This window comes from Schistocerca americana, chromosome X, assembly GCF_021461395.2.
Source record: "Schistocerca americana isolate TAMUIC-IGC-003095 chromosome X, iqSchAmer2.1, whole genome shotgun sequence".
NCBI classification, from domain to species: domain Eukaryota; kingdom Metazoa; phylum Arthropoda; class Insecta; order Orthoptera; family Acrididae; genus Schistocerca; species Schistocerca americana.
In genome coordinates this window covers 621,969,286-621,982,692 of record NC_060130.1, presented here as the reverse complement: position 1 = coordinate 621,982,692, position 13,407 = coordinate 621,969,286, and the positions used below count along the sequence as shown (strand labels likewise).

The following is a 13,407-nucleotide window of genomic DNA, read 5'->3' as shown; positions in this document are numbered from 1 at the left end:
GTGCAGCAGACACGAGTGATTTATCACAATGGGTGAAGGCTCTTGTTAAGTAAAAGTTTTCCAAGGCTTCAAACATTCATAGTTACACTCACCAGTTGAATCTAATTATGCTTAAAGCTGCTTCGATTAACAAAAAAATGTGAATATTTATCACCAAATTTCAAGGAATTTCCAGCCTCTCTTCCGCATCTCCACAAAGAACAGCAAGTGTCGATAAAATAGTGTGAAAACAGCTGCCACATTCAGTGTCTACTCATTGGAATTTCCAATCAAGGAATGTCAACACTATTTTCTGATATAGGGAAGAAGATATGAAGTGCACAAATAAAATTAGCATTGGCGTAAAACAGTGTAATGAAAATACTATCCTACAAATACGCAGTTTAGAAATGATTTTGAAGGGTGAACAGTTCATTTTCTAGCTCTCTTTTTTTCATAAAATTATGATCCATGAGGATATTTTGTATAATCAGCTACTTACTTACTTACTAGGTTGGCCACACAAACTGTAGTTTGTTTTTGGGCTCGCCAGTCACCTTCCTCCATCTTCCTCTGTCCATGTAGTCGTTTCCAGCTAGTTGCATCTTACACATATCCTCTCTAATCCCATCAATCCATCTCAGGTGTGGTCTTCCCCTCAGTTTGTTGCCTCTGATGTCTTCTTCCACCACATGCCTGGTGATTTGGCTTTCTCGCCACATTACATGCCTGTACCACTTCGCCCTCCTCTCTTCAATCACAGCCACTATGTTCAGCACTTGTACAACTCCTGCTATTCGCAGTTTTTCCTTTTTTCCAGTTGTCTCCGTCCTTTACTGGCCCAAAAATCTGTCTCATAGCAGCATTCTCAAATGTGAGGCGTTTTTCATCTTCTGTGTCACAGTCCAGATATATGCTCCGTATAGGATGACAGGTTGTATTACTGTCCTGTAGATCCTTATCTTCGTGGATCCTGATAGAAACCAGGATTGCAGCAGTTTTCAGAGTGCAAACCTTGACCTGTTTCCAGCCTGGGTTCTTGCTATTATTTCCTGGTCCATCTCATTCCTTTCACTGAGGAGTGCCCACAATATCTGAACTCTTTTACACTTTCAAAGATTTCACTACCTAAATCTAAAGGTCTGTCATCATTCTCTCTGCTCACAACAGCTATCAGATCTTCTACACATTCATCTTCAGGCCTGGTCTCACCATCTCTTCCATTAACACGCTTGCCATCTGAACCAGATCTTGTTCATTCTGTGCTATTTATACATCATCCACATAAGCCAGAGTGATTATTCTTCTATCCAGCTGTATTCCAGTATCCAAGCTTATAAACTTGGTCAGTGCTCTTTCCAGAACTAGATTAAACAGAATGGGGGAGAAGCAGTTGTCATGTTGCACAACAGCCTTCACCTCTAATTTCTCCAAAATCTTTCCATTCACTTTCACCACCCATGTTCTCTCTTGTATACATGGTTGTGTTATTCATTACTTTTCTAGAACCTGCACTCTTCCCAGTTCCTGCCATATTGCTTGCCTGTTCACATTATCATACACTTTTTGGAAATCCACAAAGGCAGTGGACATCTCTGTGAAATTCCCAGCTCTTTGGTAGCATTTATAGTTAGTCTCCCCCCCATGAACCACAGACCTTGCCATTGGTGGGGAGGATTGCATGCCTCAGTGACACAGATAGCCGTACCGTAGGTGCAACCACAACGGAGGCGTATCTGTTGAGAGGCCAGACAAACGTATGGTTCCTGAAGAGGGGCAGCAGCCTTTTCAGTAGTTGCAGGGGCAACAGTCTGGATGATTGACTGATCTGGCCTTGTAACATTAACCAAAACGGCCTTGCTGTGCTGGTACTGCGAACGGCTGAAAGCAAGGGGAAACTACGGCCGTAATTTTTCCTGAGGGCATGCAGATTTACTGCATGGATAAATGATGATGGCGTCCTCTTGGGCAAAATATTCCGGAGGTAAAATAGTCCCCCATTCGGATCTCCGGGCGGGGACTACTCAGGACAACGACGTTATCAGGAGAAAGAAAACTGGCGTTCTACGGATCAGAGCATGGAATGTCAGATCCCTTAATCAGGCAGGTAGATTAGAAAATTTAAAAAGGGAAATGGATAGGTTAAAGTTAGATATAGTGGGAATTAGAGAAGTTCGGTGGCAGGAGGAACAAGACTTTTGGTCAGGTGAATACAGGGTTATAAATACAAAATCAAATAGGGGTAATGCAGGAGTAGGATTAATAATGAATAAAAAAATAGGAGTTCGGGTAAGCTACTACAAACAACATAGTGAACACATTTTGGGGCCAAGATAGACACGAAGCCCACGCCTACAACAGTAGTACAAGTCTATATGCCAACTAGCTCTGCAGATGACGAAGAAATTGAAGAAATGTACGATGAGATAAAAGAAATTATTCAGATAGTGAAGGGAGAGGAAAATTTAGTAGTCATGGGTGACTGGAATTCGACAGTAGGAAAACGAAGAGAAGGAAACGTAGCAGGTGAATATGAATTGGGGGGGGGGGGGGGGGGGGGGGGGGGGGGGGGGAAGAAATGAAAGAGGAAGCCGCCTGGTAGAATTTTGCACAGAGCACAGCTTAAAATCATAGCTAACACTTGGTTCAAGAATCATAAAAGGAGGTTGTATACATGGAAGAAGCCTGGAGATACTGACAGGTTTCAGATAGATTATATAATGGTAAGACAAAGATTTAGAAACCAGGTTTTAAATTGTAAGACATTTCCAGGGGCAGATGTGGACTCTGACCACAATCTATTGGTTATAAACTGTAGATTAAAACTGAAGAAATTGCAAAAAGGTGGGAATTTGAGGAGATGGGACCTGGATAAACTGAAAGAACCAGAGGTTGTAGAGTGTTTCAGGAAGAGCATAAAGGAACAATTGACAAGAATGGGGGAAAGAAATACAGTAGAAGAAGAATGGATAGCTTTGAGGGATGAAGTGGTGAAGGCAGCAGAGGATCAAGTAGGTAAAAAGATGAGGGCTAGTAGAAATCCTTGTGTGACAGAAGAAATACTGAATTTAATTGATGAAAGGAGAAAATATAAAAATGCAGTAAATGAAGCAGGCAAAAAGGAATACAAACTTCTCAAAAATGAGTGACAGGAAGTGCAAAATGGCTAAGCAGGCATGGCTGGAGGACAAATGTAAGGATGTAGAGGCTTACCCCACTAGGGGTAAGATAGATACAGCCTACAGGAAAATTAAAGAGACCTTTGGAGAAAAGGTTCGCTGATGACATTGTAATTCTGTCAGAGACAGCAAAGGACTTGGAAGAGCAGTTGAACGGAATGGATAGTGTCTTGAAGGGAGGATATAAGATGAACATCAACAAAAGCAAAATGAGGATAACGGAACGTAGTCGAATTAAGTCAGGCGATGCTGAGGGAATTAGATTAGGAAATGAGACACTTAAAGTAGTAAAGGAGTTATGCTATTTGGGGAGCAAAGTAACTGATGATGGTCGAAGTAGAGAGGATATAAAATGTAGACTGGCAATAGCAAGGAAAGTGTTTCTAAAGAAGAAAAATTTGTTAACATCGAATATAGATTTAAATGTCAGGAAGTCGTTTCTGAAAGTATTTGTATGGAGCGTAGCCATGTATGGAAGTGAAACATGGACGATAAATAGTTTGGACAAGAAGAGAATAGAAGTCTTTGAAATGTGGTGCTACAGAAGAATGCTGAAGATTAGATGGGTAGATCACGTAACTAATGAGGAAGTATTGAATAGGATTGGGGAGAAGAGGAGTTTGTGGCACAACTTGACAAGAAGAAGAGATCGGTTGGTAGGACATGTTCTGAGGCATCAAGGGATCACAAATTTAATATTGGAGGGCAGCGTGGAGGGTAAAAATCGTAGAGGGAGACCAAGAGATGAATACACTAAACAGATTCAGAAGGATGTAGGCTGCAGTAGGTACTGGGAGATGATGAAGCTTGCACAGGATAGAGTAGCATGGAGAGCTGCATCAAACCAGTCTCAGGACTGAAGACCACAACAACAACATAGTTAGTCTATGGTTCATTTTCCCTTTCTAAACCCTGTTTGTTGGAATCCAAGTACCTCTTCAATGTACAGTGTTAGCCGCTTTAGCAACAACATGCTCAGGATCTTGCAAGTTGTTCATAATAAGGTAAGCCTTCAACAGTTGCTGCATCTCATTGGGCTTCCTTTCTTTAATACTGGGCAGATGATAGACTGCTTCCATTCTGCCGTGATCCTTCCTTTGCTCCAAATTAAACTGATTAGATGGTATACTCTTTCTTGTAGGATCTCTCTATCAGCATTCTGCACGTATGTCATCTATTCCTGGTGCCTTTCCTCTCTTTAGCATTTTTATAGCTTCTCCTCCTCTTCCGTGCTCAGCAGTTCATTCCCCAGAATTGTTACTGTATCATCTTCTTTTTCTTCTTCATCTGGCGCTGTTGATGGTGTTGTCTACATTCATGAGATTTTTGAAATAGTTCTTACATTCCTCCATAACTTTTGTTCGATCAGTTATTAATTACCTTTGATAACTCCAATCCTCAAGTTGTACCCAATCTTGAAGAAAATGACTGTCTTGTAAAAGTGTCTTGCATTGCCAACTGTTTGATCCTTTTCAGCCAGTGTTACCTTGCTGTTTATATACATCTCACTTTTCTGTTCGGAGGACTTCTCTTGCTTCTCTAGCTGCCTCCACGTATGCCAATCTTAATGTTTCATCTTGCTTGTTTGACAGCCATAACCTTTTAGCCTCTTTCCTCTTGTTGACTGCATGTCTACACTTATTGTAAAACCATCCTTTGCTATGCTCCTCCTGCCTCTCTCAATTGGTTTCAGCACTTCATTTGCTATGTGTTTGACTTTGATCTTGAGCATGGACCATAATCTGTCTACATTATCTTCCTCTTCTTCTCGGGCATAGAACTTGTTTCGAATTTCAATTGCATATCTGTCCTTACTGTTGTCCTTTTTCAGTAAATCTGTGTTTATTTTGCAGTCTGCATCTCTTATCCTGCAGTTTCTGCATTCCATCCTTTCACTAATAGTTGTCAGCACAAGACAGTGGTCTGATCCTATTCCTGCACCTCTTCGAGATTTTACATTTTCAATAACATTTCTGCATCTAGTCTCCACTAATATGTGATCCGTTTGATTCTGTGGGTCTTGGTCAAGGGATTTCCATGTTATCTTATAAATGTTTTTGCTAGGAAAGCAGGTACTCATAATCCTTAGGTTTTTTGAAGTTGCCAGATTGAGTAGTCTCATTCAGTTGCTGTTGGAGGAGTTGTGTAGACTATGGGGGCCAATGTAGGGTCTCAGAAAGGCCCCTTTTTCTACTTTGGCACTGGTATCACCTACAAATGTTTTCACATCGTACGATGGTGCATCTTCATACATTCATTTTAGGTCTTCATAGAAACTGTCTTTTTCATTATCGTCTGTATCTTCTATAGGTACATGATATGAGGCCACTGCTAGGTTGTAATCAGCTATAGAAAAGGGATACTGACCCAACATATGTACAAAATTAGCTGACAGCTTTTGAGTATGAAGTTACAAACAATGGGAAAAGTGTCAATGAAAATTCAACAGATTTACAAAAGTATCATACATGAGAGAGGACTGAAGATGGAGGAGTGGTGTGTAAATTACTGTGGAAGGCAAAATAAGTATGCGACCTTATTAAGTTACAACGCCAAAGAAAGATTCAAATTCATTGGACACCCAGTTCCAGCCCCTCTCCTTCTACCAGAGAAATTCACCACTTATTCTTACAGTTTTTCAGAACCTTCTTTTAGAGCTGCTATTGAATAATATTCTTTTTTGGAAACAAAGAAACTTCAAACTGAACTCACTCTCTTGTTAATGGAAGACAGGAGTTCAAAAGTACGTGTGGAGCTTTGAGTTGCTGGATTACATAACAGATAAATAATCTTTGTGCTACATTGATTGAATCTGTGAAACTCTTGAAACTGATAATTATAATTATGATTACAATGAACATTTCAGAAGCAGAACATTATTTTTCGTCACTGAAAAGACTCAAAACTTTCTTACAGAATATTATGGACCAAGAAAGACTATCAGAATTTGCAATGCTATCTACTGAACAAGATCTCATTTTAAGAGTTCCTGAATTCAATTAAAGAGAGACTGAAAAATTTGCAAATATAAAGGAAAGAAGAATGGAAATCCTGTGCAACTGATCACCATCAGATCAAAAATCAGAGGTACAATTGAACAATGTTAACACTGATCATGCTGAGAAAGTTTAGTAATACAGGCCCACTACTTCTGCAAATTAACACTTTATTCTGTGTGCAGATTTTGATGTTATTACAAGCAAGTGTTGCACTGACATAAGTGAATGCTCTGTTTATATAATGGATTACAAAAACATACTAAATTGGCCATTTGTTCACTGACAGTAGCTCTTATATGAGTGAAGCAAGCAGTATATGCAGCACACATACAAGGTGAGACAATCTCAACACAATACTAGCCTAAAGGTGGAAGAAATGAGGGATAAGATAATTTAATATTACAAGAATTTCATGATGAACAACCGAATATGAAGTGAAATGTAATTTTGTATGGTGCTTATAATATACAGCACGTACCATATTTATCCTACTAACATGAGGTTTTCGCCTCAAATTCACCATTCACAAAATATGATCTAGCATTCACAGCTGATATTTTTTGTAGTCAACGTCCAAGTTTTTGTGTGTTATACAACCTTACTCCATATGCTGTATAATTACTAGTAATTTCTTGCTTGGTTTTTGTTATATTCTCCATTGTTATTAGGTTAAAAATGAAATTTTATGACAGTAACAATCTTAGCAGAAACTGCAGTATTCCAGTTTCCTTACACTGTCAGTAAGGAGAGTAAATTGTAGTGATACATAAGGGATGTGTATCCTGACAGCAGTGAGGCAGGAAGAAAATCTGGATCACAAAAACAAAGGTTTCTTTATTACTTGAGATGTTATAAGAATAAAGGAGGTGGAAAAACAAACTTCCAACAACTGGCAGCACAAAATTTACAGCAAGCAGAAATGGTTCAAATGGCTCTGAGCACTATGGGACTTAACATCTGAGGTTATCAGTCCCCCAGAACTTAGAACTACTTAAACCTAACTAACCTAAGGACATCACACACATCCATGTCCGAAGCAGGATTCGAAACTGCGACCGCAGCGGTCGCGCGGTCCCAGACTGAAGTGCCTAGAACCGCTCGGCCACACCAGCTGGCACAGGAAGCAGAGACTGGTGCACGAGGGTGATAAAGATGGTGAATTTTACATTTCAGCCATGAAAGATGCTAGATCAGATATACCCTGGGATATCTGATGAAAAGCTAATTTATATTTCGGTATCCTGTAATCAATCAGTGTAAGGAAACAACATGGGAGACAGGGATGCAAAATCTTGTTAAAATAAATGTACACATTATGGTCAACAAAAACGATGTCAGAAGTGTCCACACCACAAGCTATGGCAATGTAAAGGTCAAAAAAGCAGCCTTACTGAGTGCTCTGGTAGATTATAGGTCATCCTTAATAAAACAAACCATCCTTATCTATCCCCTTTTTTTTTTTTTTTTAATAAAATAAGAACACTAATCAGCTACTGAAGCGATTCTTTGCAAGAAAACTATGCCAAAATAAAAACTACCTGCAGCAACTGACTTTTCATAGCAAGAAAATGGATAGATTGTGATTACTAATGGCTTGATGCTGAGCTATGTTTGCGTAAATGGAGGAGAATGTTTGTGCTACATTCTTTCAGCCAACACATCATCTGCAAATTAAGAATTTGATATAAAAGGGAAATACAGCGATAGTAATAATTCATTATAGAATAACTTCCCAACTTCATGTTATGGGTACTGTGAACTGACTACTCAAGGGTCATAGATGACAGTTTCTACAAAGACCAGCTTCTTCAAGAAGACTGAGTATGTCCTCACTCCAGGATTGAAGTTGAATGGATATATCAGAGGATTACAATAATAACAGTAGTATCAAGAAGAAAGAAATAACAATAGATTCACAAATGAAGATGGAGATTAAAAGGATTAGGTATACCACTGACTATAAGATTAGGTAGTACATATGGATGAAAACAAACAGTGAAAGTTTTTATTCCCATAATTAAGTTTACAAAAGTAATTCTTCACACTTATAGAAGGATCTTTAGATATTTTGCACTAATAAGACAATTTGTAATTTTAATTTATGACAATCTATTCAAAAATAAATTAGATTGTCAATGTCATCAACATAGTAAGAGAATTTATACACACAATCCCGACACATGCATTACATGTTAACATTTGCTAGTAGCTGTATGCGGGAAGTAAGGAAGAACGAAAGAAAGAAATACTGTAAGAACTGAAGGCTCCTTGACAATTTAAGCTCTGAAGTTGCCACCAGCACTGGTGGTTTTGTTACACGAGTGAAACATATCAGTGCAAGTTAAGCCATTATAATCGTGTGACGAGATAGCAAAGTCCTAGCAGCAAACATCAGTTGCTTCACTGACTTAAGCAAGTGGGCAATGTTGGCAGTCCATGTTTCAGAGTCAGAAACAATTGACTCTGCCTAAAAGCTACTGCTGCTTTTCTTGGTGTGTGGATGTACACAGTTATTGATGATTTTATAAACAGAAGGTGTTATTCCAATACACACTCACAGGCAAATTAATAGTTGTTTACTGTAATGCATGTAATGATACAATTAGTGTGTACTGTTTCGGATCAACATACGGAAATTGGGACACACTAATCAAGTGACTGACAAAGAGCGAGATAAACTTTGCAACAACTGTGAAGCATTTTTGTTTTGCATGTTGGTATTTCAGTTGCTCTGGGTTTATTTACCGATCGTCTTTTTTATTTGTAGTTCACTGTCGCTATTTGAGGTCACATATTGTCATTTGGGGATAGTGAGAGGGGCTATAGACGCTAGAAAATGGAGTGTCAAGTGGAGAAATCTGAATACTTCTGATATATTCTTCTGTTCTGAGATCCACAGAGGGGTGACAGTAGCGAAGACAGCCAGAAACTTTTGTGCTGTGTATAGGGATAATGCCACCGAACAGAGAAAGGCAAGAAAATGGTTTTCTCATTTTAAGGAGAATTGTTGTGACTTTAGTGACTCTCCACATTTAGGAAGACCTTTGGAGTTTGATGAAGATCGTTTAAATGCATTAACCCACAATGATCCATGTTAGTGTACTTGAGAACTGGAGAATGTGGTGAACTGTGATCATTCCACCATCGTGCGACATCTGCATGCAATGAGGAAAGTTCAAAAATTGGGTGTATGGATATCACATGCTCCAAGCCAAAATCACAAATCAGCAGGTGGCCATACGTGCATGCTCGCCATCAACTGGCTCGTGAACAACACCGACTATCCCTATCCAGCACGGTTACTTGTGACGAGAAATGGTGTCTTTATGCCAACATTAGGAAAAGAAAGGAATGGTTGAGCCCAAGCAAAGCAGCAACTCCTGTTACAAAGATATGTGTGCACCCACATAAGATAATGTTATGCATTTGGTGGATCAGCCACTATGTGGTGTACTATGAATTGCTTCCCCTGAGGTTTAACCATCACTGCTGACATTTATTGTCAACAACTGAGATGTCTTGCAGGCACCATCCAAGAACTATGATGAGGAAGACTGTGTGAAGTGATGGTACTCCACAATATCGCCCACCCACATTGTGCTAGATTGACAAAGTACACTATACTGGAGTTGGGTTGGGAAGTCATTCTGCACCCATCTCATTCACCTTATCTTGCGCCCTTTGATTTTCACCTTTTCTGCTCACTATGGAACAACCTTCAAGGAACTTTTTTCCCAGATGAAAGGGCGCTCCGAACATAGCTTGACGAGTTCTTTGCCCCAAAAGCATAAGATTTCTACAGTTGCGGTATCGAGAAGTTACCCCAGAGCTGACAAGACTGTTGTGAATAGTGAAGGAGAATATATTGTTGACGTCTGAAGTCTCTGTTATGTGTATCTATTGTCTTTATTAAACTTACGGAAAAATGCTAACAACTTATGTGAAAGTGTTGTGAATACTGGGCTGGTGCATAAGAGAGATGAGCTTGCCATCAAACTATTCATTTACACATATAAAATAATGAACCGTACTTGCTGGTAAGGCGAAGTAATCAAGTAATGCTTCTCCATCTTTCAGAGTGTAAACAGGAAGAAGAAATGCAGAAAGTGAGCCAGCAACTAGGTGCAAAACTAGTCGTTTTGCTTGCAGCTCACTGGCCTCAAGTCCTGAATCAGACAGGACTGTGGATTTGTTTAAAAATGCGCAGTCTTTCCTCTGGTGAAGCGCATATAAATTAATAGCAAGCATCTGAAACAGATGAAGTTGTACAATTAGACCTCTGGTAAGTTCAGTTAAACAAATTAATATACTATTATGAAAGCAGCCTTCTGCAGATGAATAATAGCAGGAACAATAATGACTAATAAAATAAATAACAGATCACTTTCACAACTTTTTAAATTTTAAATGCTTGCAAAATACAATCCCCCCTTTTAAATGTGAGGGTGTATTTCCTTCTTTTAAAAGGTACAAGGGCAGAAATTATCAAACCTGTTGTGTTATTCTCACATTACACAAGGAAAAAAAAAATTTCTCCAATTTTTGTGAACACCTTCAGGACTTAATTATAATACAAGTAATGTTTTGCCTACAGTTTTCAGCTCTACCTTATTTTTCTGCAGCAGTAAAATAACATTCCAATTAATAGCAATTTTTGTTTCAATTCTACAATCTCTGTGTGTCTTCCTTAAAATAAAGATATGACTGACTCATACAGAATGCATCTATAGTAACACTTAGAAAACAATACAAACAGATTTCATGAAAAATGTTTTGATTATATGCATATGAATGTCTCATTACCTAAATGCTCCTTAGCACAGAGAATGAAACTGTAGGTACTTGCCACATAAAATGTAAGACAGGCAACAGCTTTAAGCATACAGAAATCCATAGATATCAGTATGAGACACATTGCATCCAAGAGAACAGGATGCTCTCCAGAACACAAGATCAGAAGACTCTACTTATGCATTCTCTTCCACCTCAATAGCCAGTAGTGTATAAATGGCAGACATTGTCTGCAGTAAAAATACTCCATATGATCACATTACACAGTACCCTGTCTGTACAAGAAAAACCTACATTTCAATGACATCCATCATCATTTCATTTCCTTATGTGCCAGTACATCCTGTGGGAGACAGATATCAGCAGGTGCTTCCAATCTTATAATGATAGCATTGAAATAGTGGTATTCTTTATAGCATGACAAGTTAAAGATGCATATATCTAGGGCTACAGTCACAGGGGCACTGATATCTCGTGATTCTGCTGACAACCGAGGTCGTCAGGAATCATCTCGAGTGTGTAAAGCCAAAGAGCCATTCGTGAAACACTTTCAGATCATGAAAACTAATTTCCAGTATTTGTAAAGATGTGAACCGAGTGCTGTTAAAAAATCTGATAAACTGAGGATGCAGTTCTGGCAATTACATCTTTCCAATATTTAAGCTTATACCACATTCTGAAAAGTCTGATTTTGAAGTTCTTGTGTGATACGTTGAATGCTATTTGCGAGGCCCTAAAAACTAAATTTGAAGCAAATTTTTCATTCTTGCATCCCAAATACTACAAAATAGAGCATTAAATTAATTAAGTACCAACTTTTGGAGCTAATTCACTAAAAGAACTATAGTATAGTTGATTTTCTTCATTAAAAGTTACACTCAACCCAAAATAATATTCCAAGCAGAAATGTTGTTATTTACCTTCTCAAATCCACTGCACAAATGTTTAAAAAGCATTGAAGTTACCAGTACTTTAATCTGATCATCTGAATATACTGCCAGCATTGCGTTAATTGTCACCATTTTTAGAATAAAATGAGCTGTTGTGAAATCACATATTTTAACTTTCTTTAATTAAATAATCCTTACTTGTTCACACACAAATTTTTTCCTTGCACAATAACACAGAAACATCATCTACTTTCCCCACGTAAATTAACCATCATGTGCTCATAACCTCATTGGCAAAACCTTTATACGTCAAAGTTGCACATTCTATCACAGTAGCATTACAAACCATACACTGAACAACATGTTCTGGAGAGATCTTTAAAGTCGTGTATCACTGAAACTACACACTTTGCAACACACACATATAAAAATGAAAAACATCAGATACTGCATGTTAGTTTCAAAGCTTCTGATGCTAATTAGCACCTGGAAAAGGAGAGCGGCATCACAATGTTAAAACATTTTTAACTTTTGTGGCATGGTGTTTTCCCCTTCATCTCATATATTCATAAAACTTGGCTGGTAATACCCACAACTGATTGAATAACGGAGGACAGAGTGTACAGTATCTGCCATGTTGTTTTTGAGACAGATACCTCATAGCTCATTCACATGAATTCACCATCTTTTTAATAGCCAAAATCATATTGCAGCACTTGTCTCCAAGCAAAAAGGTGTCATAGTATCCATCCCACCCTTGGAGGTTAAAATCTTCACACATAGAATAAATTCTAACCTAACCTAACCTCCTTGACGCTACCAAAAACTGACGAAGGAGATCGGATGCACCATGACCAAGCTATTGGCCAATGTCATCAGGTGACCTCTAACGATGGCATATGACAACCGTTACCTGTGCCACAATAAACACAGTCTAAGAGAACTTCCATGTCAATAAGTGGTATGATGGCGATCTGAGTAAGCTCAACCAGACAGGAAGTCTTCTCAGTACAGGAGATGAGCTATGAGAGGTGGTCTGCCTGACCACATGAAATGTGCTCCAGGCTGGACCACCTTGTATGTTAACTCCATTTTACGTGAGCGATTTTCTGGTCAAAATCTACTACTTGGAAGGTGTGCGCCTTTCATGCCTGTGCGTAAATCAGCAACTAACCTTGAGGCGAGTGTGTGTATGATTTTAATGATCTACAGACTGTGCCGAGTGTGGAGTTCTAACTTTCCAAGAATGTTCTACAGTGTGCATATGCAGAAACAAGGGACTATGGTGGCATCTGCTTACATCTGTTCTAGCTGAGTTCACTTCTATTAAGCTTACTGCTATGAGAAGCGGATTTTGTGCTTTTGTCTTCTTAATCTTTAGTGTGCCGTTTGTTTTGTTTTCGTGAGACACTGAAAAGTTACATAAGGTCCTTATATTTTTTCCTATTTTTGAATGCCAGATCGCAAAACAAACAGCTCTTAAACACAATTTTGGTGCTCACATGCAAATGAAAATAACCACTTAAAACGGGTGAGACTCAGTACAGGAATAAAATGCCATGGGCGCTG

General features: G+C 38.7%; 1 protein-coding gene across 1 annotated transcript in view; it reads right to left on the bottom strand.

Annotated features, from left to right (window-relative positions):
• Positions 1-13,407, bottom strand: part of LOC124555169 (protein SMG7-like) — a 199,961-nt gene that overhangs the window by 73,933 nt on the left and 112,621 nt on the right. The window contains exon 13 of the mRNA XM_047128992.1: positions 10,189-10,405. Coding sequence (XP_046984948.1) covers positions 10,189-10,405 — 217 coding nt within the window. The remainder of the gene's footprint in view (positions 1-10,188; positions 10,406-13,407) is intronic.